The sequence below is a fragment of the Drosophila serrata genome, unplaced genomic scaffold, assembly GCF_035046125.1.
Source record: "Drosophila serrata isolate PLE 108 unplaced genomic scaffold, ASM3504612v1 contig_272, whole genome shotgun sequence".
In the NCBI taxonomy this organism is placed as follows: domain Eukaryota; kingdom Metazoa; phylum Arthropoda; class Insecta; order Diptera; family Drosophilidae; genus Drosophila; species Drosophila serrata.
In genome coordinates this window covers 3,804,684-3,830,619 of record NW_028257170.1, presented here as the reverse complement: position 1 = coordinate 3,830,619, position 25,936 = coordinate 3,804,684, and the positions used below count along the sequence as shown (strand labels likewise).

General features: G+C 46.4%; 4 protein-coding genes across 5 annotated transcripts; 3 read left to right on the top strand and 1 right to left on the bottom strand.

Moving 5' to 3' along the window:
• The first annotated feature begins 421 nt into the window (after positions 1–421).
• On the top strand, positions 422–2,753 carry CtsK1 (C1 family peptidase 26-29-p). The gene is made up of 3 exons (XM_020958818.2): positions 422–583; positions 1,001–1,990; positions 2,050–2,753. Exons 1-3 carry the CDS (start codon positions 535–537, stop codon positions 2,658–2,660), a joined length of 1,650 nt encoding a protein of 549 aa, XP_020814477.2. The 5' UTR covers positions 422–534; the 3' UTR covers positions 2,661–2,753.
• A 764-nt stretch (positions 2,754–3,517) lies between these two features.
• LOC110191403 (uncharacterized) lies at positions 3,518–4,583 on the top strand. Its single transcript, XM_086834333.1, has one exon. It carries the CDS (start codon positions 3,628–3,630, stop codon positions 4,321–4,323), a length of 696 nt encoding a protein of 231 aa, XP_086690459.1. The 5' UTR covers positions 3,518–3,627; the 3' UTR covers positions 4,324–4,583.
• Positions 4,584–4,627: 44 nt separating this feature from the next.
• Positions 4,628–9,150, bottom strand: Nprl3 (GATOR complex protein Nprl3). Its single transcript, XM_020961538.2, has 4 exons — positions 8,964–9,150; positions 6,729–6,841; positions 6,471–6,651; positions 4,628–6,409 (listed from the first exon to the last, which is right to left on the bottom strand). Exons 3-4 carry the CDS (start codon positions 6,602–6,604, stop codon positions 4,726–4,728), a joined length of 1,818 nt encoding a protein of 605 aa, XP_020817197.1. The 5' UTR covers positions 6,605–6,651; positions 6,729–6,841; positions 8,964–9,150; the 3' UTR covers positions 4,628–4,725.
• On the top strand, positions 7,069–25,573 carry upSET (SET domain-containing protein upSET). 2 transcript variants are annotated; one of them, XM_020962107.2, is made up of 7 exons: positions 7,069–7,257; positions 8,144–8,374; positions 12,359–14,943; positions 15,332–15,891; positions 16,032–16,230; positions 16,308–23,050; positions 23,111–25,573. In XM_020962107.2, exons 3-7 carry the CDS (start codon positions 12,965–12,967, stop codon positions 23,314–23,316), a joined length of 9,687 nt encoding a protein of 3,228 aa, XP_020817766.2. In that variant the 5' UTR covers positions 7,069–7,257; positions 8,144–8,374; positions 12,359–12,964; the 3' UTR covers positions 23,317–25,573. The 2 variants fall into 2 exon arrangements, with proteins under 2 accessions (XP_020817766.2, XP_086690458.1); XM_086834332.1 differs by having other exon boundaries at positions 7,080–7,257; positions 8,148–8,374.
• The last annotated feature ends 363 nt before the right edge of the window (positions 25,574–25,936 follow it).

Here is a 25,936-nt window from a genome sequence, read left to right as displayed (position 1 = left end):
GTTTACTTACATCACATGGTATTTATATTTATATTTTATTTATTTTATTATTTAATATTATTGAAATGTAAAATATCACAGCTTTATTTATTTACTTCGTTGAAATCCCAAGATGTGGAAATGATAGGTCTTAAAGCCTATTGGACAGAAATATCTTTAAAATATATTGTTATTTTTTGACTTTTTGTCTTTGTATTAACAAAGAAAATTAAACTTTTCAAAAACAAATTAATCTAACAAAAATGTTCCCCATGCCAGGCTTTAAGAGTACCTGTTATAATAATTCAAAAAATACCTGATAACCTAACAGGTCTGGAAAAAAGCTTTCCCCACGATGAATACCAGCTACGCGCTGGACAAGTGGTAATCTCTACCATTCATGGTTACGGTATCTCTACTTCTTTGTACTGTTGTTGTTTTTATATTAAGCCGGCAGAAAAGATTAATTCTCCGAAGAGCTAAGTTCAGAAGTGATTTCTAGCTGGATCGTTAAAGTTGATAATCCAGACGGTATATTCCAGTGTGTTCCACAGAATGCAAGTGTTTTTAGCATTGGCCCTGCTAGCGGGCTTGGCTTTGTCGGGTAAGTTTACATTAGATTGAAATTAGAAAAATGAGTTTAGTCAAACAAAGAGAACAATGATATGTGCGTGTGTGCGTGATGATTATAAACTAATGCAGTTGTAGATGTACATTTAAAAATACGGTGAAAATGTTAGCATTATTGACCACTTCTATGAAATGCAGATAATGTTCTGAATATCTTAAATTTTTTCTTAGTCTTTTTAATGATATGCTTGTAGTATTTAATTTACCTAAAAGACACGCTTAATGCTAATGCAAATATGTGATTCTATTAATTTGACCTCAGCTGTTACTTATGCATGTATGTATGTCAACTATGGCGTGAGCTTGCATCGCAATGGCTGCCCTTTACCGTTTGATTATGCCGAATTTAATGTTATTTCCTATTCTCTCATCACCTTTCTCCGAAAAACAGCGGATGCCACGAAGCCGCCGCGCTGGGACCCCAACTACATAGTGAAGGGCACCCTGTACATACCCTACGCAGAGATCTCAGAGCCTTTCTATGCTTGGTATGACAAGAATACCAAGCGCTCCCGCATCGATTACTACGGCGGAATGGTAAAGACTTATCAGCTGGCCGGCGAGGGTCAGTACGGTACGATGCTGAAGCTGGCCCCGATCACCACGCTGACGGAGCAAAATAAGCTTACCTGCCTGCAGGTTAATGGCACTGCCGACCAGGTCGTGGAGATCCAGAGCATATTGCCCGATGCCAAACCCTTCCAACTGGTGGGCACCGAAACCTTCCTGGGCTTCACGTGCGACAAGTTCCGCCTGGAGTCGGTAATTGGACAAAAGAAGAATGTGTACACGCTGTGGGTGAGATATAAGAAGTCACCGCATTATCCCGCCAGCCGGATGCCCATTCCCGTGCGTTACGAGATGAGGGGTTACAACACTTTGCTAGGCTCCCACTACGATCATTACTATTTGGACTATGATAGCTACGAGCACGACGATATTCCCAATGAGGTGTTCGAAATCGACGATAGCCTCCAGTGCGTGGGATTTCCTGGACCCGGAACCGGTCATTATGCCACCTTTAACCCAATGCAGGAGTTCGTTACCGGAACGGAAGAGCATGTGGACAAGGCCTTCCATCACTTCAAGCATAAGCATGGTGTCTCCTATCGCAGCGATGTGGAACACGAGCACCGCAAGAACATCTTCCGTCAGAATCTGCGCTACATCCACTCCAAGAACCGAGCCAAGCTCTCCTACACGCTGGCCGTGAATCACCTGGCCGACAAGACCGAGGAGGAGTTGAAGGCACGACGCGGATATAAGTCGTCGGGCGTTTACAACACCGGCAAGCCATTCCCATACGACGTGTCCAAGTACCAGGATGAAATTCCAGACCAGTATGATTGGCGACTATACGGCGCTGTTACCCCAGTAAAAGGTGGGTGTGCCACATTCCGATCCCTCTAAGTAATCTATCTCAACCCTTTATTTCTCCAGATCAATCCGTGTGCGGTTCCTGCTGGTCCTTCGGCACCATTGGCCATTTGGAGGGCGCCTTCTTCCTGAAGAACGGCGGTAATCTGGTGCGTCTGTCGCAGCAGGCCCTGATTGATTGCTCCTGGGCGTACGGCAATAATGGCTGTGATGGTGGTGAGGACTTCCGCGTCTACCAGTGGATGCTGAAGAGCGGCGGAGTGCCCACCGAAGAGGAATATGGTCCGTATTTGGGCCAAGACGGGTACTGTCATGTCGACAATGTAACACTAGTGGCACCTATCAAGGGATTCGTGAATGTGACTTCCAACGATCCGAATGCCTTCAAGCTGGCCCTGCTGAAGCATGGACCCCTTTCGGTGGCCATTGATGCCTCGCCCAAGACATTCAGCTTCTATTCTCATGGCGTTTATTATGAGTCGGAGTGCAAGAACGATGTGGACGGACTGGACCATGCCGTTCTGGCCGTGGGCTATGGCAGCATCAATGGAGAGGACTATTGGCTGGTGAAGAATTCGTGGTCCACCTACTGGGGCAACGACGGCTACATCCTGATGTCCGCCCGGAAGAACAATTGCGGTGTGATGACCATACCCACCTACGTGGAAATGTAGGATGACGGTCCATCCTATTATTATTCTCTGTAAACTTTTTACTATCCCGCCCCGAGGGCGCTAAATATGCAATAAATTTTAATTCTTTTGTAACCAGAGTCTTATCGCTCCTTGTGTTGCTCAGAAAAGCGGCTTATTATAGCTTTATAGTTCGTCTTGCAGCATTATCTTGAGGTTCTTTGATGTTGCCTAAGTTCACTCTAGAGCGCGGAGATAAGCTCAAAGGACAATGACCGGTGTCCAACTCTGAACAATGTCCAAGTTGCTCAACTTTTATCGGGGTTGTTGTCATTCCATGACAAATAGCTTATAAAGAGAACTATACATCAATACATATATTCTTATGCATATAAAGCTAAATCTTTTCATTTTATATTCATTATTTATTAAAACAAAAACTTAGGAAGCTTTCTCCGGAAAGCCCAATATTGTATACTCCTACAGTTTGCAATTAAATGAGTTGTCTTTTTTAAAAACGATAATAACAAAGCCGGAAATGCATTATTTTAATACAACTTTTAAATTTACATTTTTATTAATTTAAAAAACCAGCATATGGACCCTGCAAGGGTTTAAAAATTTAAAAAAAAAAACCTTGAAATGTTTTTACATTGCAAGCTTATTTTGGTTCTATTACTTAAAGATTAATATATTAGTAAAAAAGAGAAGGCAAATTTAAAAAAAAAAAAATCCAAATTTTATTAGTAGACATCTAAATAAAATTAACTGATTTAACCAAAATCATCAAAATATGTCGTTATATAAAATTAAAATATCTTTCCAGGGATGGTAAAGTACTAAAATTGTTATCTACATGTAAGTTATCTACATGTCAAATGTGCGTAAATAGTGCAAAAAAGATGTTTTAAAAAACAATATCTAAACATCGATACTATCGATACTGTTCCGATTTTTTGCCAGCTATATTTCTTTACCGAACTTCAAATAAAAAAGTTAAAGTAATTCCATGGAGGAACTAAAAGAAATGTGCCGCGTCTGCATGGCTGAGGCGGAGGACCTACTGGACATGTACGACAGGGATAAGACCCACATAGACGACCGGCTGTCCCAAGCGCTGAAGAAGTTGGAGGAACCTGAGCCTAGTCTTCCAGAACTGCTAAAGGAATGCAGCCCAATTTGCGTTGAATCGGACGATCCATTTCCGAAAAAGGTCTGCGACCCATGCCTAAGGAAGCTGCGTGACGCTGTCTATTTCCATCGACGGTATGCCAAGAGCATGGACTACATAGGACGCGTCAAGTTGGAGAAGAAAGACCAGGAAATCCTTAATGACATCGAGCAAGAGGAATGGGATCTGAAGAGCGAAAACCCAGAAGAGGCAGACGAGGATCAAGAAAATAAGGTTGAAGGTGAAGATGATGATGAGGATGTTGAGGATGATGAAGATGGTGAGGATGATGACGATGAGTATGAACTATACAAGAGCGAGGAAGAATCAGACGACTTCGAGGACGATGAAGATGAGTATCTGCCAGTGCCAAAAAAGCGTAGGACCAAGCCGGGTTCACTTCAATGCCAGGACTGTCATAAAACATTCACCACACAGGCCCAACTGACCATACACAGCGCCGACCACAACAAGGAAGCCACCAAGCAGAATGGCACAAACACCCGTCCAAAGCGCCGCTCCGCCAAATACTAGCATGCCGGGAGAGACTCAAGACTTTAGTTTAAGTGCGCAGATCAAGCCAAATATGTATATATAAGGAATAATGCCTAGAATAATGTAACCATCTTAATGGAATAGAATTTAAATCTCATGTTCAAGACAAAAAACTGTATGTAGTAGGTTTTGCCTTCAAAAATTGATCATCTCTTTAAAAAAACTGAGCAAAAGACAAATTGATTTGTTAATGATTTTCTTATAATTAAACTTTACATTAAAATAACAAATCAAATCCATTTTTTATGTAATTCTTTAAATTAATTCATTGAAAATAACATCATATTTTAAAGAACATTTTATTAACTTATTAACTTAAAAAAAATATATGTATAACAGATATAGACTACATTGCGCGGAATGCAGAACTCGCTGAGCGATCTACTTGGTGTTGTACATGGAGGCAATTGCCGGATCCTCGGTCTCGTAGATGATCAGCACGTCGCGAAATTTGTCCAGCAGCTGCAGCAGCTGGGAGCGCCGCAAATTCTCAAAGTACATGATCTCCTCCAGGTGGTGTTCGCTCTTAAAGTAGCCCATTTGATAGAGTTTCACTAACAGCGACAGATCGTCGACATTGGCGGAGGCAGGAATTCGACGGATGGCCGCTCGATCGGCATCGCTGAACACATGCAGGAGCTCCTTAAGCTTTTGTTCGTCCTCCATGGAGTCCAGGCTGTCGCAGTTATCCGTGCTCATCGAGGCTGTGATGCTGAAGTTCGATTTATGGCTGGAAGATGGTTGCACAACTATGTTGTCGGAGGCCAGCGAGGATTGGTCTTCGGAAACGTCACGTCGATGGCTGCCGATAGAAACCGTTGGAACGGGCAGTGGCTGGCTGGACATGCTCAGCATTGATCCGCCCGGATCATGCTCTTGATCCTCCTCCTCTTCTGCATCCTCGTCGTCGCTGGCGGCCTCACGCAGCTGATTGCTGCAAGACGCAGAGTCACCGAACTCGTCCTCGCTGGGCATGAACTGAACGTAGGTGTGCAGCTGCATGAGCAAATGGTGCTGCAGCATCCAGATAACCATTTGGGCGAGAATTCCCTGCCGCGCCGGCTGCTGCAGAGGCGTCGTCAAATGGCCAATGGACGTGGGCAGCGAAAAGTCCGAGATCACCTCGAACAGAGACATGCCGGCAAAGCGAGCCGAGAACTTCTCCACCAAATGGGACTTCGTGTGCAGCGGGGCATCTGGAGCAATCACATAGACATTCGTTTCGCACAGGGGATAGATGATAGTGGCCTTGGCCCAATACACCAGATGCGACACAAGCTTGTACACATGCTCGATGCTCAGGTCGGCATTGGAGGCCATGCTCTGTAGGCTGATCAACGGGTTGTAAGCATCGACCAGCTGCCACAGCATACGTGCCCCCGTCGGTGGGACGCAGTCTAGTAGCTCGGCAAAGTCCACCAGTAGCAGCATCCCATGGTATGGCTTCAGCGCTCTTAAACAGCGGTCAATAGTCTCCGGGTCCACCATGCTGCCCTTCTTATGCAACTGATGGGCCTTGGCCGGCAGGCAGAAGCAGAGCGTTAAATTGTCGTTCAGCGAAGTGCTCAGCAACCCGGTGGTGCACAGATCATGAAAGATGGAGCGCAGAGCCTGCGCCAAGGTGCACCGTTCCGCAATTAGCTCAAGAGTGCGTTCCAGCGGCTGTTGCTGCTGCTCGTCATGGGTGCGTGCCATTAACGCTGTCTGCTCAGTCAGGTAGCCGCAGCGCTGCTCTTCGAACTTTAACGCCAGGCCCAGGCGCTTGCTCAGCTCATGGTAGCACTTGACGATCGAATAGCTGGCCTGGGCGTGCAGAGCAAACACAATGTTGATGAGCATCTGTTGTTTTTTGGCAGCAGCCGTGGTTGAAGAAGGAATCAGAGTCGGGTGGCTTACAAAGCGTACATCGTTCAGCTTGAGCTCAAACTTCTGATTGCAAAGCTGCGGCTTCACCGCAAACAGTGCCAACAGCACCTCATCTGCGAATCCCTGTAGTTGTCCTTGTCCCTGCGTCGGCGCCTGCAGTAGGTCGTCTACATGGGCCACAGCAAAAGGATTTCGCTTTCTGAGTAAGAGATGCAATGAGTCTGGTCTGGAAATGTCTTGAAGTGATCTGAATTTCCCACCTGGACTTGCGCTGCTCCTCGCTGGCCACCTCCGTTTGGCCTAGTGTCTGGTAGGGATACCTGTAGAGCAGACGGTCACCCTTGCTATCAAAGTAACCGAGGATAACGGCCAGGGGATTTACATTCGCATCCATACTGCTGTACAGAAACGACCTTTCCGCTTAAAGCCAGATTTTGTGGTCTGCAGGGGAAGTATGCATATCAACAATTTTGCTGGGCTTTAACCCTAGCATTTGGTGATGCCAGGATTTAACTCACTCGCAACGCTGCTCAAAAGTTGCGCACTGCTGAAATATGCAACACATAAGCAGCAACTATTTCCATAATTCTCTAAAATTACAATTTCTTTGCAATGTGACCGTGCGAGGGGTCTGGAAATATACCAAAATGCTCTTGTAAAGTTTCAACAAATATTTATCGAACTATAAAAAATATGAATATATACAAAGTCGGAATTATAATTGTAATTAAGCCCAATTTTTTATAAAAACTAATTGTACTCTCATAAGATAATCAAGCCGTTTATTTCGCCATTTTTAATCGATTTAAATCACTTGCAAATCGATATACACCAATCGACGTGTTGCTCAGCCCTGGTAGAGCGATAACGATTATTCGCTGTAGTGTGACCGTCTTCGGTTGGTCGCTAATTTTGTAGAAGCGGAAAGTTGTGAACAAAACGCGTGGAATTGTGCTTAAAACGTCAACAAAAAATTTGTGAAAATAGTTGTGAGCGTAGCATGCGAGCGCGGCAATCGCAGCAATATGAAATTCACCCGAGAAACGTGTTAGTTTAGCTACAAATGCACTTTTAATTTACGATTTCTTAATAGCGTGTTGGGAAGAAAAAGAAGAAAACACAATGCGAGAGGCAAAATACGTGCGAAGCGCAAGTGTGAGCGAGATGACGCTAAACGTGTACTAGCAGCGGTCTATATGTATATGTAGTATTTGTGTGAGTGTAGGAGAGGTATAAGAAATTGTACAAAAAGTATAGTTTATTGGATTGTGCGGCCTTTTTTGAATTAATTTGAATGTCTTTAGACGAAAGGCAGCCAATAAGTTATATTCAACGTACTGTCATTTCAAGTCAGCACACTCCTTTTGTGTACCTATCTATGTACATATCTTTTCTTTAAAGAAAGCCGAACTATTATCAGGATTCATGCAAAAGTGTATAATTTCTGAGCAAAGTTAATAATATTTAACTATTTTCCTTTTTGTGTATATGTGCGCCAACATCCGTGTATAGTTTTACACATCCATACAAACAGGCATGCTCAGATATACGTATGTGTGGGTATCGACGGATAGGCGGAAAAGCAAAATCGAAATATGTACGTACAGCATTTCGGAATGGCCAGGCGCAGCAGTAATAGGCTAAAGAAGGAAACAGCGCAACACAAAAACCGAGAAGAAGAAGAAGCAGGGCAGCATAGAGAACAAAATAAAATAGCCGATAATAGGTAGTTGATATGCCTCTACCACTAGTAAGAAAGGTCAGACTAGCTGTGCTTCTGCCCGCTCCGACTGGTCATCTCGCTCGCGCACACGCTATTCGCGCCACCCGTAATGTATTTTCCTAGCGCGTTTTACCTTCTGCTTCTTGTACCATACGGTATTAATAATAATAAAATTGATTAATCAAAGTAGAAACATTTTGTTTTGTGCAGGTAGTAAACGTTTAAAACAGCGTCGTGCTATCACCCGGAAGCTGTGAACCGAAAATGTGCAACGGAACAAAAAATAAACAAGTGTCTAAGTGTGTATACAAACCGAATTTGGTTTGTAAAGAATAAAGTTAAAAAGTTTTGATCAAAAAACCGACAGAGCTTTCCGTCAAACCAAACTAAGTTGTATAAAATGAAGTGAAACAAAAATCAACAAAATAATAATAATAAGCGGTGAGTAAAATGAGTGTATGTGTGAGTGCGCGCCCAAAATCGTAAAGTCAGTGTCCCGTGAAGGGAGAACGTAAAAGTTAGATTATTTTATTTGAGAAAGTATATGAGGTGCACACTTGTAACAAATGCTGTTGAATGTAAAGTTAAAGAAGTTAAATTTTCTATTTGTTGATGCCTTGATTTTCTCAGTCCTTATTTTTTGCATACTGTGTCGCCATATTTAATTGCTTATTCTCTTCCCCACTGAACGACTGTATATCGTGCCCGCTCGCACACACGTTCGCGCGTTCATTTGTTTTGCTTTCAATTCCGTTTTGTGCAACGTGAAGTTAGATGTGCGTAATAGAGCACTGAGCACAGAGTTGCCAACTCAATGCAAATATGTTGTTCAATTTTAATTTGTTTTATTTGTTTTGCTCGGGTGCTCTGTACCTAATTCTTTTAGAATTTGGCACAACTTGATTATTTTCAACCCAATGAGTATGCTGAGAAACATTTTTGTTTTCTCCGCCAATGTTTTGACATGCGCACAACGAGCGGTCAATTGGAAATTGACAAAAAATCCGCTTTAAATATACACTTTAACAACCAATTTTCCATTTCGCATTGATGACGCCATATTAGTATCGCCTCGGTCCAATATCCATAATGTTAGAACATAGAGTCGTTAGTCGCTTAGATTTTATTCCCTTTTTCTTTCGTCTTGTTTTTCTCAAATGTTTTATTGTGTGTTTTCGCCGTTTGCACGCTTATACGCCGTGAAGTTAGCCGCAACTGGCAATGCGCTTGTGTGAGTGTGCCTGTATGAGCGTCTAGTCTGATTGTCCCGCTCTAACGCACTGGGTACTGCTCGAATGTTCCTGCGCAACTCTTTACGCATACGTGATTTTTGCAATTGTTATTTATGCCTTGTTCTCTGTACGCGCGAATTTTCGCCACAAAAATGAAAGCAAAAGTTGATAGACAACTTTTTGTACTGCGCTCGATTTTCTTTATTTTCTGCGCAACGCAGGCCATCGAACAAATGTAAATTCGCGAAAGCGAAGGGACAGCTATAGCAAGGCATTCGATAATTCCAAGGGTTGTCGCGGCGGCGGCCCAAAAAACCAAGCCCCAAACCTAAAACACCCCCGACCCAACCCCCGCCACCTAGCTAAGATTTTCGTGTAGGTGTAAGTGGGCGATGAGAGGTGAACGCCACTCTTCATGGATATTCGTAACTCAGCGGCGATTGCAATCTGAAATACCAAGAAAGTGCTTTAAACTGATCGAATTAAGCACACCCTTCTACAGCTCTGTAAAAGTAGGAGAGCACACAAATAAAAATAAGACGCAATTGGTTGACTGACAGGCGTATGCAAAAGCCACAGCTAAAGCCCATTCGATAGTTGCCACCGTTTGTACAGTCAAAGCAATGCCAATATTATTGTGCAGTCACGTAGTCCAATTGGTCAACAAACTAATATAAGCTGCCAGCGGCGGCTGCGTTACTATTTTTAATTGTAGGTTCATTTTGATTCAGGAGATCGCAATACAGTTCTTTCTCTTTTCCCCCGCACTCGAGTGCGTTCGTGTCGATAAGCTTTCGTGGCTCCTCTCATACATGTGTATCTTTCTACCGCTACAGGGTAACATCTGCAAGGAACTTCTATTCAGAAAACTTATAGATATAAATAATGAAGCTTATGACTATCTTCAAATAAGGATGTGCACTTTCAATGTTCAGTGTGCGGGCAGTGTGATTGTTCATTTTATCGACAATGTACTGTAATTTGTATTTGTTCTACTTCATCTAGCGATGCAACAAAAGCCATAGCAACAACAACAGTACGAAAGCTCACGGTCAGTGTTTGTATTTGTTTATCGTTGAGTATATGTGTGCGTTAAGTTTTCAACGTGCATTTACAGAGATCTGCTTGCTGTCTTGTTCACACCAACTAGCTGGCAATGGGGGCGACTTCGCTGGGGCTTACTTTGTGGGCTGGTGTGTGTATAATTTGTTTATGGCGCGCATTTTACTTGCCGATGTTGATGACTACAGTTGTTGTTTTTGTTGGGGTTGGGGTAGGGTTGGCTTTTGCATGTGTGTGTTTTGTAATTCACCTTTTGGCTGAGGATGAGGGAATCTCTGTCTCTCTTTGTCGCAGTTGTGTATTTTTAACTAGTAGCTATTGTAAGATTTTTTTGTAAATGTTCTGGTGTGTGTAACCTAAATCAAAATTTACTGTAACCGCTCTCATTTGTGCCGTTATCGTGCACTGCTTCCTTCCATTAAGAAATATGAAACGTGGAGATGACGATGAAACGGAAATGGTAGGCAGCATTGTCGTTGGAGGAGAAGTTCTAAACCAAAACTTCCTGGGTTATATAATTTATATACATACATATGTGTTTATCGATTAATTTGGCATTTAATGGACCAGGAAAGCAAATGAAATGTTACACAATAGCACGCGCTATGCTCTCTTAGATTTATCTAAAATGAAATTGAGGGGAATCAATTTCGCTGCTGCTCCCTATACTCTATTTCAAATGGAAATTGTATCTATAGCACGCGAGTGCAATAGACAATAGGCACAAATTGGCCCCAGACACATACACACAGGTGCAGGTGAAATATACATACAATACAGACAAACCCAAGTGCAAGTTGCCAGTGTAATGTGTAATAGATACAAGACAGCGACAACAGCAACTAGCGATGAATGCCGCGCCGGATGCCAAGGCGAAATTAGTGCATTCACATTTCGCTCTGCTTTGCCTCCTCTCTCTGCTTTTGCTTTGGCTCTTTTCCTCCGCTTTGTAATCCGAACGGCGAAGCGAAAGCGGAATGTGCAGTAAATAATAGAAATAGCGCGAAACACAGAGCAAAACATAGCAGCAAAATATTGACACATTGCTAAGAGTAGTAAAATTGGTCATTTGTAAAATCTAATCAAAAAGTAATATAGGATATAAAGAACCTTTATTTTCTCATAAACATATATTTATGTATATCAATGAACTTTTTAACGATTAAAACAAAGATTGAGGAAAGCAAAATTTGTGTCATTTTTAAATAAACCCACACTTGAAAATTCATTAATATAAATATTACAAAAGTAAGTCATCATATCGAATTAGATTGCTATGGATATTATTACCACAACTATTAAACAGTGCTAAAAAGCTTCTTGTAAAATCTAAAGTTATATGAGTAATACACATAGATTTGTATCTCAAAATGTTTAGAAAGCCTAGAACTTCCATCCTTAAAATAAGTTGAACTGCTTCATATTGCAAGCCTTCTCATCTAAAGTTTACTTGTGACAAATTTTACAATGGAAAATGTGGGCAAATGAAAGACATTGGCTTAAGTGATTTAGCTGGAGAGGTGCGCGCATAAAAAATGCAAAACAGAAAAAACTGGTTTTCATCATAAAAGACAAATGCACAAGTGCTTAACGTTTTTGCTGTTTTTCCTATTTTTTTAATATTTGCTAGGGGGGGTCACACTACACACACACAGAGACACAGAATGCAAACACGCACACAAGCATAAACAATGCACACAATCCCTTGCTTGCTTTGGGCACACCTTTCGCACCGTGCTCGCTTCTGTGGTTTCTCTCTGATTTTCTGATTTTCTGCTCCCTGATGCTGCGTTCAAGTTTACAGCAACTGCAGCAGCAGCAGCCATCACGAAGCACATTCCGAAAGCAGAGGCGAAAATACATATATATTATATGCAGAGAAAACGCGGATATTGGATGTTTAAAGTGCGCATGCGCATTTTTGGCGCTCGACAGCAACGGTGCTGTGCTTTTTATTTTATTACATAACGATAAATACGAATTGCATCTGGCAATGCCGCGCCGGGACGATAGAGATGGGCGCACTCCCCTTCCGATACTATCGGTGGGCTGAAATACTTTTGAATCCTTTTTTTTTGCAATGGTTATATTTTACTTTAGCCATTAACTTTTTATTTTCTATATATTTCAGAAACAACGAAAGCTCGTTTATATACCATATGCAACATACAACGACGGACAACAACGTAAAACTAATACGAATCGGGACGGGGTAGAACCTTCATCACTGAAATCAAAGGACCAGAAGACTAGAATCAAGGGAGCGCAGAAGCTAGAACTGCACAGCAAGGGAGCAGTACGCTGAGGAAGTGGTAGCGGAAGCCGTTGAATCTCTTGCAGCGTTATGTTTGTGATGGCTGACAATGTGATGTGGCACAGTGTTGGACACCGTCTATGCAATTCAAACGCACGCCACGGCCCTCATCGCCTACCGTTAGTAGCGTTATTACCACTCCGTGCCAGAGCCAGAGGTTATGCATTGGGCCCCCAATGCTTTGGGGGCACATCAACGAAGAGCCAGGAGCTACAGCAACAACAACAGCAACATGATGGCCTCACCAGTAGTGAAGTAGTGTTGTGAAATCAAAAGCTAATCTTGAACTCTACCGATCGAGTGAACTATTAAGCCAAGTCAGGCTCTCCCTCTTCCTACAGGAACATACATATATATATATAAATATATATATACATAATTTAAGCTTGCAGACCGCTCTGCAACATCTACATCAGCATCGCCATGCCTATGTCCAGCCACGACACGGTCTTTGTGGAGCCCGCCGTTAGCAGCAGCAGCAGCAATGTCGGCGGTAGCACGAGCAGCATCAGTCGCGTCGGGATCACTGGCCCCCAGCCGCCGCCACCCCCGCACATCGTTATCGATGGCACCAGTTTGTCAACGCAGGCGCAACTGCAGCGAATTATGCAGCGCCGCATGTCGATCAGCACGCGCCAGATTCTAAGCGCCAGCCAAGGCCAGTCCCAGTCAGTTGTGGCGGTTAATGCGACGCAAAAGTACGCGGTGCGTACGGCAGCAGGAACTGGGCCAGGATCAGCGGCCAACTCCGGCCAGGAACTAATCAATCCACAAATCTACAAGATTGTGACCACTGACGGCAGCACCAGCAATGTTATTATTGACGCTTCGGCTGCGGCGCCGCCACACAATTCGAAGCTGCTGCTAAGCAATCTCACGGTGCTCTCTAAGCAGGCCCCTGTCCAAGGAGGTGCAACGCAGCAGCAGCAACTCAGCTATATGGGCGCCAAAAGTCTACCGTATGTGACGGCATCGCCGGCAAAACAACCACTATTGCAGCAACAGCCCCAGAAGTTCGGCAGCATCAGCGCTTTTAAGGCACAGCAGCAACAGCAGCAGCATCACCCGCAGGCGGCCACCTTGCAGAAAGTGACCGTGGGCTCTCGTGTTGGGGCTCGCCTTCAGTCGTACGTTCCGGCCACTCCGCCACAGATAATTGTGCAGCCGGCGCAGCCCAAGTATGTGAATGCCACGGCGACGACAGCATTAGCTGGCAATGCGGCGCTCCTGAAGAAGGCTAATCAGAAGATTACGGTGAAGAGCGTGGGCAATATGCTGCAGCAACAGCAACACCAACACCAACACCAGCAGCAACAACAACTGCAGGCCCAGCAGCTAAAGACGTTCATCACTCAGCAGCAGCAGCAGCAGCAACAGCAGCAACAACAGCAGCAAACCTACAAGACGGCGACGGGTACCAAGGCAAAATTTGTAAAACAGACGACTGCCCTGTCCATTGCCGCCTTGCCCCAGCAGCAACAGCAGCAGCAAGCTACGTATGCAAAACAGTCCATAGTTACGCCCACACCGGTTACCAAGGTCACTAAGCTAAACAGCAAGTATGTGCAGCAGCAGCAGATCAGCTTGCCGCAGGGAACTCAGCTGCAGCATAAGACATCGCCGAATGCCGGCTCGACGGGAGGATATTTGCTGCAGGCACAGGCTCAGGCCACTGGCGGTGGAACCATTAAATTTGTCAACTCGCATGGCACCGTCATCCAGCAGCATCCCCAGCAACAGCAGCAGCAGCAACAACAACAGATGGGGACGACGAAACGCATCCACTACAATAGCAGCGGGAGTAGTGACAACGAGCCTGCGCACACGGTGGCGAACTCCTCGCTGATCACTGATGACGTGATGATTGTCAACGGAACGCAGATGACTGATGAGTTGTCCGCGCGCATCCTGCAAAGCATGGCCCAGAAGTCATTTAGCCAGCAGCAGCAGCGATCCCAACAGGTGTCGGGTGCCATAGGCAGCAGCAACATGCCGCCACCCACACAGATTATCTACAGCAACAATAGCAGTGGCAGCGGAAGCAGCAATGGCGGATCCGCTGGCAGTCCGGGTGGTAATCCACATGGAAATCTGCTGTTGACACATTATCAAGCAGCCGGCCCCAAGGCAGTTACTTCGACATCTTTCCTCACAGTCACTGGCACGCCTCCGGTGACGGTGGCCAGCTCACCTTCGGTTAGCATCTCGTCGCATGGCTTTCCAAGCGGCAGTGCGGCCATCTCCTCGTATATGTCCTCGGCGACGGCGGCGCGTCGTCAGTCGGTGAGTGCACCCAGCAGCCGGGCGGCGTCACTGGAGCGGAAGCAACAGCAGCAGCAGCAAATGCAGCACGAGGCTGCAAGGAAGGCACCGACTGTTATTGAGTATTACAACAAGCACGGGTAAGGATAGATATCAACATTTTTTATTGGGATTTAAAATAGTAAATATGTATATATAATGTACAGAGTTTTGCCATTCGACTGATACTGGCAGCAATTACGTTTAATCATTTTTAAACCGTCTGACAGACTGACTGCTCTAAATGCTTTGCTGTAGGCCCTTTAAAATCGATTTGGGTTTTAAATGACACCTCGTTCCGGATGAACAAACGATTTTCAAGTGTCGACTTTGTTGGCATCGATAGTTTGCTCTTACAAGTGTCAGATTTGCATCAACTATCGGGCCGGGCCAGCTGTTCGATCAGTTCTATAACAATAGCAATAGAATTGTGTATTGTGACATCTCTCCTCTAATAACAATACACGTGCGTGTATCTTACCTTTCCAGGGTGAACCACAACAGCAGCAGCAGCATCATTAGCAGTAATCTTACCCATAGCAATAGCATGAGCAATCTCGGAGTTTTGCGGAACAGCTGTGCCAGCGGATATACCACGACAACGCTTACCCCAGCCACGTCTCTTCATTTGACGCCGCTCAATAACGTTCCTGGTCAACTAGAAACAGCGCCTCTGGTAAAGTTATCAACACCAACAACGGCAACAGTGGCGACAGGAGGTCAGGTTTTAACGGCACAGCATCCATTGGGCCACAGCCAGCTCAGTGCAAACGACGAGGAGCTATATATTGAAGAGGTGCGACCGGTGCCAGTGCTTACACAGGATCTACGCCTACAGCAGCTTCACGCCATCATGCAGGACCACACCTACGCCTCCTTGCAGCAGCAGCAACAGCAACAACAGCAGTCACAGCAGCCAACGGCTGATACAACAATTGCTGGAGTGGCACAGCAGCAGCAGCCGCAACAGTGGTCACTGGGCGGAATCGGTGTGACTGTCGCCGCTGGTCAAACCACGCCCACCTATGGAAATTTCTACGGCCAGCCAAGTAAGTATATAGGGGGCATAGCAAGCATTGTGAATGCTTTCAGAATTCGATTTTGAGGGTTAAATTAAATCAGAGGAATTATAATTGTATTTATTATATCGAAATGCCGAGAATTATAATTCCCACTTTCTTCTATGCAGTTCCTCGCCATGTGACCGACGATGATGCCCACTCAGCCATTAGCAGCAGCTCTCGCTTGGGCCTGGCCAGCGCTGACATTGATCCGGGCGAGGAGACGGAGACAGCGCCAGAAGCTGAGGCCGAGGATGACTCTGTGACGCGCTGCATCTGCGAGCTGACCCACGATGATGGCTACATGATATGCTGCGACAAGTGCTCGTAAGTACAGGACTAGTTCAAGCAGGAACAGTGTCTCAAGACTTTGGATCTAACTCTTGTTTTCTTCTGACCAACAGGGCTTGGCAACACGTGGACTGCATGGGCATTGACCGCCAGAACATACCAGAGGAGTACATGTGCGAACTGTGCCAGCCGCGTGCTGTGGACAAGGTGAGAGCTCGTGCCCTACAGCGACAGAAGCGTAAGGAGCACATGCTGCTGGTGGCCACACAGGCGGCAAATGGAGCTGCGGCCGTGGCGGCAGGGACAACGCTCAGCGGAGGAGTATTTGGCAGCGGCGCCGGCGTCGGTGGTGTGGTCATGTCCGAGGAGCTGCAGCAACGGCTAACATCAGGACTGAATGGAGGCTATGCCACGAACACAGGCATGTCCAAGAAGTCGAAGAAAACCAAAGAAGGCGCAGGCGGTGCTGGCTCCGGCTCCACTATAAAGAAGACCAAGAAAAGCGGCGGAGTAGGCGGCAGCGAGAAGGGCGGCACTGGAGGCGCAACTCCTTCTGGTGGCGCCGGCACTGGAAAGTCTAGCAAAAAGAGTAGCAAGCGCAAGAGCAAGTCCAATTCCGAAGGAACGAGCGGCGGCAGCGGCAGTAATCTTGCTCTTACGGCAGCGGAAAAGCATGCTGCCAATTTGCGCCAATGGATTGAGAACTACGAGTACGCAGTGACCAATCATTATTCGCCGGAGCTGCGAGCCCGCCTGCACGCCATTCAGAAGCAACCCAGCCTGCTGCAGAGCATCCAGAACACGGAGAACAAGGCGCTGCGACAGATCCAACAACAACTGTCGACGGGCGGCGGCGGCAGCAGCAGTGAGCTGGAACTGGAGCAGCGCGCTCAGCTCATTCCGTATGCAGGCGCTAAGGTGTTGATTAGCAGCGTGGAGCTCGCGCCGCACGCCCCCATCCATGAGCTTCGCGGCAAGTACATGCTGACCACTCAATTCCGCACCCAGAATCCCACCGTCAACATGAACACGCCGCCGCCTAGCAACTACCTGAACAGCTTCAAGGCTCACAAGACGCCGGGACAGTTTGTCTTCTTTTACCAGCTGCCGGGCGTGGAGGCGCCCATGCAGACGCTGCGGCCGGATGGCAGTGCGCCGCAGGTGGCGCAGCAGCCGCCCTCGTACCTCAAGGGACCGGAGGTGTGCGTAGATACGCGGACGTACGGCAACGATGCTCGCTTTGTTCGTCGTTCCTGCCGCCCGAATGCCGAGCTGCAGCACTACTTTGAGAAGGGGACGCTACACCTGTACATAGTGGCACTGACGCATATCCGCGCCCAGACGGAGATCACGGTGCGTCACGAGCCACACGACCTGGCGGCGGTGGAGCAAAAGAAATCGCATGCTGCCGTCATTCAGCCTACAAGCACCCGTTGTGCCTGCGATCTGGGCAGCGACTGTCTCTTTGCCTTACCGCTGGCGGTGCAGCAGCAGCTCCAGGCTCCACCGACACAGCCCAGGAGCAGTCACCGCAACAAGGCGGCAGCAGCAGCGGCGGCAGCTGCGGCGGCCAATAGCGCTGCAGCCATACAGCTGACCATGGGACTGGGCGTGGTGGGACCAGGAGCTGGAGCAGCGGCCGCAGTCGGAGCAATGGGAGGAGCAACGGGTGTCGTCCTGCCCAATTCTAGGAATCGTTCAACATCTTCCAGTGGCGAGAGCAGCCAAATGGGCCTGAATAGTCCGCAGCTCGGTCAGTTAAATCTTGGCTTTAAGCCCTCACCAACGACGGTCTCCTCAATGACGGCACCGGTCTGCAATAGCAGCGGCGGCAGCGGAAGCAGCAGCAGCAGTAGCAACAACTCCTGCTCGGTCTCCATGTCCAGTGTGCTGCACGACTCGGGCATTTGTACCTCCTCCTCATCGCCCTCGGTGTCCATTCCCTCGCCAACGCCGGCTCAGCTTCAGTCTCCAACGCCGCACCAGACCTCGCTGTTGCAGCGGAGTCCCACGCAACAGCATCAGCAGCAGATCTTAGCCGCGTTGCCTACGCCGATGCTTACGCCGATATTATCACCACAGTTGCCACAGAAACATTCTCACGTTGTGGTACAGCAAACTTCCCTTTTGCAACAACAGCAACAGCAGCATCAGGAACCTTTGGCTGTCATTGCAGCGGCAGCAGCTGCACAGCAGCCCATGTCTACGTATATTGTACGACAACCTCAGCAGCAGCCGCAGCAGCAGCAACAACAATCTCCAAAGGCACAACAGAGCGTGGCGACTCACTTCCTCCAACAGCAGCAGCAGCAGCAGCAGCAATTGCAACAGAAACAACTGCAACAGCAACAAATGGCGGATGAGGCCAGGATGGCAGTGAGTGCATTGCAGACCCTGCATGCTACTCCTACATCTCATGTGGTCACGACGCCAATCAAGGTAACGACTGTGCAGCAACAGCAACCACAGCCACATCATCAGCCTCCACCGCAGTCGCCACAAAGGCAACCACAGCAGCAGCAGCAGCAGCAGCAGATTATCTATTCAACCGGCGTCGACCAGGCGGTTCAGGTCGCCGCTACCCCAACGAAACTAAGTTCGCCCACGAAGAGCGTGTCCCTAGCTCATAACAGTAATAATAATAACAACAACAACAATAACAACAGTGGCCAACCATCGGTTGTTGCAGCATCAAGAAAAACTCCAGGTAAGCAGCCGCCTCCCCAACAACAGCAACAACACGTGACTCCGCCAGCTGCTACCGCGTCTTCGAACCCAGCAGTTTCGCCAGCAACACCTTCGCCCGTCGGTGATTCTAAGGACGATGAGGCATCAGCGACGACACCGACTACGCGTACGCCCGCCAAGGATAAGCCGAAGCAGTCGCGGGAGGATCGAAAGCTGGAGGCCATACTGCGAGCCATTGAGAAAATGGAGAAGCAGGAAGCACGCCACAAGAAGGAGACGACGCGTCAGGGGGTGAGTGGTGTTGGTGCTAACAAGCGGCAGGCGAGCAACTCGCCCGCCTCGCCCAACAAGCGCGGCAGCTCAAACTCGATCAGTGAGGATGTGATGGATACGCCAACGAGCACCAATTCGCCGCAGCGACGTAACCAAAAGAAGAAGCGGAAGGTTAGCCGAAGCTATAACAACAATAACAACGGCAGCAGCAATAATAAGCGAAGGAAGAGCATTATGGTGGAATCGGATGGTGAATCGCATGCATTGACAAACTCTGAATCGGAAGATCATGTGCAGCATCATCATGCGCATCAGCATCATCATCACAGCGGATCGGAAGACCAGGCAGCGGGTCTACTCTTAGCCTTGGCTCACCACAACAACAACTCGCCGTCCGCCGGCAGCGAATCGTTCAAGTCACCCACACCCAAGTCACAGTCCCTGCCCGTGAGCAGTGCCTGCCTGCTAATTGAGGCAGCCATGGGACCGCTGGTAGAGCAGCCTCCAGTTCCAGCAACGACGTCTCCTTCGCTAGGCGGCAGCGGTGAATTCAAGTTCCCGCCCGGCGGTGCCAAGACCAAGAAGACGCTCATGTCAAGCTGGTTTCAGCAGGAGCAGTGTGAGCAGCAGCAGTCAGCCTCTTCGGGTTTGGACAGCCTCGTGAGGGCGGCCATGAGCGAGATTAATGGCGAACGAGACCAGCTGCAGCAGCATCAGCCAGAGCCGGCCCTGCTAAAAGTGGAGCAGTTCATCCATCAGACGGAGTCGTCGACAGCGACGACGGCGGGCACTGCTCGCGACCAACTGCATCTTCCGCTGCAGAACAATTCGTCGGTGAAGAAGCGTTGGTTGCGACAGGCCATCAGCGAGGAAACGACTCCGGATGAAGGGCTTTCCCCGCAGCAGCAGAGTCTGTCGACGACACCCACACCTCTGCCTCAACCTGTGCCAAGTGTGTCGCCCCTGGCCAACGGATTCAGCACGCCGCTGAAGAAGCGCCGCCTCGTCGTGATTAGCAACGGATCGAACGGAATGGAAGCAGATGAACCGCACATTGATGTTATTGGAGAAGAGCCAAAGGAGGAGGCTGAGGATGAGGACATCGCAATGCCTGCTTTGAAGGTGGAAACGGATCACAGCCAGCAGCAGCAGCCGGAGCAGGACGATGACGTAGACATATTGCGATCTCCTAGCCCAGGCACTCAGCAAATCGTCGCCGAGGACAATCTGGTAAAGATCGAGCCGGAAGACACGAGTGCAGCCGCCGATGACGTGAAAATCGATGTGGAACGTGATGTGGAGAGCCAGGCCTGCGACAAATTCGAGGAAATGGTAAAGGTGAAGCGCGAGGAGGAGGAGCAACGGGAGCAGCAACAACAGCTGGAGGAACAGCAGCACCAGCAGCAGACCAAAGTTGAGCCCTCGCTAGTGGAACCAAAATTGGAACCAATTAACACCGCTGTCAAGTTGGCTCCCAAAGTGGAAACGCCGACGACGACAATAATTCCAGAACCGGAGTTGCCGCCCAAGGTGGAGCCGACAAAGGTGGAAGAACCGAAGCCGGGAGAATCTCTATTGCGCTCCACGGCAACGGCAGCAGCGGCAGCAACCCTGCTCGATGTCGGAAAGGTGGCCATTAAGGCGGCGCGACCGCCACCGCCTCTCAAAGTAGAAGATGAGCAGCCGCTGAAGAAAAAGCCAAAGTTAGAGGTAGCCATCCCTGCGTCGGTACCATCCGCGGCAACTTCAACGGCGGCGATACCATTATCCACGACCACCGTAGCAATAGGTGCAGCAGCAACAGTAGCGCCCCTTACTCCTGGAAATGCTGCTCCTTCCAGTACGAAAAATCTCACCGCGCACGATATTCAGGAACGTCTGTTGTCCTTCCATGCAGCCAACATTTCCTACCTGCAGTCAAGGAACAAAAAGACCACCGCCTCGGCTTCGGGCCAGAAGAGCAACAGCAGCAGCGGCGGAAGTGTTGCAGAGTCTAAGAAATCTTCCAAGGAGAAGGATGAGAAGCGCGAGAAAGAGAAGCAACTAAAAAAGTCGAAAAAAGAGAAGAAGAAGTCCAAGGAAAAGGAGAAAGACAAAGAAAAAGAAAAAGAAAAGGACAAGGAAAAGCACAAGGCTTCGACGACAACTGTGCCGCCATTAGTTGAAGCGAAGAAAAAGTCTGCTCAGTCAATCTTAAAGCCTGATTCTAAGACCTTGCCACCGCCACCAGCGCCAACACCGATCCTGACTCCTGTTGGCCTTTCAGCCATTACGGCTAATGGAAAGGCCAAGCACTTGACACACAACAATGTGGACCAACAGCAGCAGCAGAAGATGAGGCGTCGCACCATGTCCATGTACGTTACGCCCGTGACACAATTGCCTTTGCCCCAATCCCTGGCCCCGCCAACTCCCACGACTAAGAAGCGGCAGACCAATTTCGAACAGGAACTGACCAAACCCAACAGCCAGATCCTGAGCAGCAGCATTCTCCTCAATAGCAGCAAAGTTCTGGCGAGCGCCGTACCTGGCATCGTTGCGCCCGCTGGTGTAGCTGCCGCAGGCGTACCGAATGCTGTCCAACAGCAACAGCAGCACCGCAAGGAAAACAACCATCACCAGGAGGTGCCGAGTGGAGGACCCATGAGCTTGGCGGCAGCTATTGCCAGTGGTAAGCTAGCGCCGATTACCCGACGACGCGAGTCCATGTGCGGCAGCCGTCAGCAGGCGCTCATCGCGGCCGCCTTGAAGAAGGAAAAAAAGGAGAAGAAAAAGAGCAAGAAGAAGGATCGCGAGAGGCAGAAGCATGAGAAGCAGAAGGGCAAGGAGAGGGAGCGGGATAAGGACAAGGAAAGGGAGAAAGAGAAAGACAAGGACAAGAAGGACAGCAGCACGATGATAAGCAGCAAGATGAACTACATTCAGAAGCCAACAATCCCAGCTGTAGTCGCGACTTCCTTATCAGCATCAGTACCAGTGCCCACGCCCAAGGCTGCTCCCATACCTGTGCTGATCACGCAACCTACTGCGGTTACTGTCCAGCCGCAGGACAGTAATTGCCCAACCGCCGTCACAAAGATGCCGCCACTGCCGTTCTACAACACCATCTACGGCAAGTTGCAGGATTCTCCTTCGTTGCCAGCAAGTGTCGTTACCGGCAATGTCCCTACAAACAGCAGCAGCAGCATGCCCAGTCTCTCCGAGTACCTGGAGGCGAAAATCAGATCTTCCAAAGCGGCAACCTGTCCAGCAGCTGCCATCGTTAGCCCAGTAACAGCAGCTGCTGCAGTGGCATCATCCCCATTGTCTGTGGAAATGCCACCACCAACCACAACCCCGCTGAAGCTGTACACACGCACCGCCAGCCATGATCCCCGTCTGAACCCCATGCTGACGGTGCCGGAGCCAACGCCAATGCCAAAACGAAAGCTTTCCATTAGTGAGTATCGAATGCGGCACAGGCCATCTGTGGATTCGGCCCCAACCACGCCCACGACTCCAACGACACCAACCACGCCACCAGCGAACCCAAGTGCAACTGATCGCTGCTTTGCGAAGCCTCAGACCATTAACAAGTGCTCACTGCAGTCGCCGGAACGCTATCAGGCGGCCATAAGGGAGCGACGGAACTCGATCAGTGTCCACCAGCAGGTCCATCACCACCAGCAGCCTGGCGTGAATCACTTTAATCTTAGTAACAATAACATCAACAACAAGAGCAGCAGTAGCAGCGGAAATCACTTGCAGCAGGTGTTGGGTGTTGTCGGTGTCGGTAGCAGCAGAATACCTGCCATCAAGAAGCAGGCATTGGATCCGGCGGCCACTACCTTGAGCACAGTGAACAGTATCCTAAGCACGGCTCAGAAGCTGCATATGTTCGATGACAAACCAAAAGGTGAGTTAATTTTATTTTTAGAGATTTAAAGAGTTTTAAATCAATGTTTTACACCCACAGGTGGCCACTTCAACGCCGCACCTACGCTACTGGAGCAGCAGCAGGAGAAGATGAGCGAGAGATCGCGTTGTCTGCAGCGGACCATTTCCTGCGATTCGCGGGTTATTGAGCGATTGGGTTCAGTAGCGGCCGGAGCTGCTGCAGCGAGTGCATTGGTAGAGAAGGTGACCACGGCGGCTGCGTCCCGGAGAGATGCTGGCCACTAGTGGAGGGTGAGTCACGAGACGGGAGTGCCAGCGACTTTGGGTCTGAAAAAGACGCTGTTTCAATGCACAGCAATTAAGATTTTGGACAGAACAAACCGGAAAAAGATGTAACCCAGTTATGAATCGGAAAATGCCTGAGGCCGGATTCAAGTTTCTTTTTTTACGACAAAAAAGCTAGCTGCTTCCCTTAGACACCACAAACCACACAAGAGATGCGTCCGTTTCAAGTGTTTCCTTTTCCTTCACAATAGCAAACAATTACTGATCAAAGAAAACAGACAAACAAACTAACAAAACGCCAAGCAAAACACACAATGCAATCATATGTCTATTTGTAAGCAAAAACACATCTCGGTGATCTTTAAGAGAGTCTAGAAGATATACCAAAACGTTCTTACTAAACAACTACTTAGTTTACTTAATTAGCATTCGTTTTCGGTCAAGGCAAAAGTGAGACGCAAAACAAACAAAGAAAAAACCCAACTATATATATAACAAGAATTGATATATTTACATATAGCATATAGAATACGGATTAAGGCAGCCAAAAAAACTGAAGTAACACAGATGATATAGGAGAATACCCTTTGGTAATTGGTAATATGTATTTTTAAGTTTATTATCCGATTGAAGGAGAAAACAGTTTCGTTACAAACAAATGCTTGAGCTAGATATAGAGAACCAAATCTCTATAGATTTAACCCTATAAAATATATTTTATGTAACTTTTGTTTAAACTACTTGAAATAATGGTTAAAACGTAGAAATAAACAACAAGAAAAATCCAATTCCCATATACCATATACAATATCAACCGAAATTCAGAGATACGCCTAAGCCACAAAGCAATATTAAAAAGTGAACCTGGCAAAATAGAAGATTATAAAGACCGAGGAGAACATAATCCAATGTAAATAATAATTTTTAACACTCACAAAAGGAGGAAAATGCGATTCGTTTGCGGTTCTTGCTAGGTAAAGTTGAACATTGAAAAAAGAGTACAAAGCGAGGGGTTAATTGAATTAATAATTAATACTTGGGCCACTCGGAGGACGCGAAACGATACAAAGGATGTACATAGCATAAATACAGGCAGCAGCAGATTTCCGAAGCCATTTTTCGTACCTAGAATTAATTTTGTTTTTAAAATTTTATATAAATACGAAAAGGGAAAACATAAATTCTGGTTACATTTTGTAAAATAACCTGTTTTACAAAATTAACTCTAATTTTTGTTGCATTATTCAAATTTCAAGCACGCCTCGATTGTTAACGATTAATAGTCCGCCAAGGTGTGTTCTTTTCGATACATGCCTTGTGTTGCATTATTTATCTTTTATTAAATGTGAAATTAAAATATATATAGAAATCTGTATTATCTATTCTTTGTTTGTTGGAATATCTGACAAGCATTTAAAAACGAATATACCCGGTGAAATATGCAGCCCCAAGTTGTACCCAAATATTTTTTTTCTCTTTAAATAAGGATAATTAGGAAGACTTTTCTTCACTTTTATAATATAAACTTGTACATACACAATTGTATTTCTTAATTTTAAGGCGACAAACAAACAGGTGCGTTATACATAGGCGAGAGTAATTTCTTTTTATGATTTCTCTTTTATTCTTTCTGTAAATAGGCAACATATTCAACACACAGATTATTATTATTAGTCTAAGGGAATAAGTGTAAAATACTGAAGAGTTATAAGCCGGATTTTACTGAAACGTATATATTGTCAGTTATTTTTTTTTAAGATATGTACCATATAATAAGCAAACCCCATATTAACATTACTTATACATAGTTATCTATAACAAATATAAAAATGTACGATGATAAAACACACAGTTTGTAGTTTTCGTAATCCAATTTTGATAGTTCTCTAGTTGGTAAACACACAAACGAAATTATTTATAACTTATTTGAAGGGAAAACACCCCAACTCGTAATAATTTTTACTCTACACTTAGATCCTTTATAAGTGAGAATTTGAATTGTAAGTGTAAGCGTAGTGGTTTTAGTCACATAAGTCTACCTTGGTTCAACTGATGATGTAAATTAAAAATACGTTAATTGTTTACTAAACACAACACACAAACATAAGCATATGCATATGCCACTACAAGTTGTCGGCATGCCAAGCTTCGTCTGTAAAATACATTACAAAGTGAATTCGTAAGATTCTTTAAAGATAAACACAAAAAACCGAAAAACAACAATAAAAGGAAAATAATATGAAAAATATTACAAAAATGTTTTTTTACTATCAGTCTCGTCGGAAGAGATCAAAGGGTTTTATAATTTATAATTTTTATATTTTTGTTTGTAATTTTATTCAAGAAATAAATTTTTAACAAGAAAGGAAGCTAACTTCGGCACGCCGAAGTTTATATACCCTTGCAGATATAACTTCTATGACTTGGAATCTCAACAATATAAATTATATTTATTTGTGTTAAAAAACAATGAAGTAATACCTGCTTTCATTTCATTCACCTATACATATTATATTTGCAGTTTTACATTCGCAGATTTGCATTTTTCCTCTACATCTAACGATCGTTTGTATGGCACCTATATGATATAGTAGTCCGATTTTCATGAAATTTGACACAA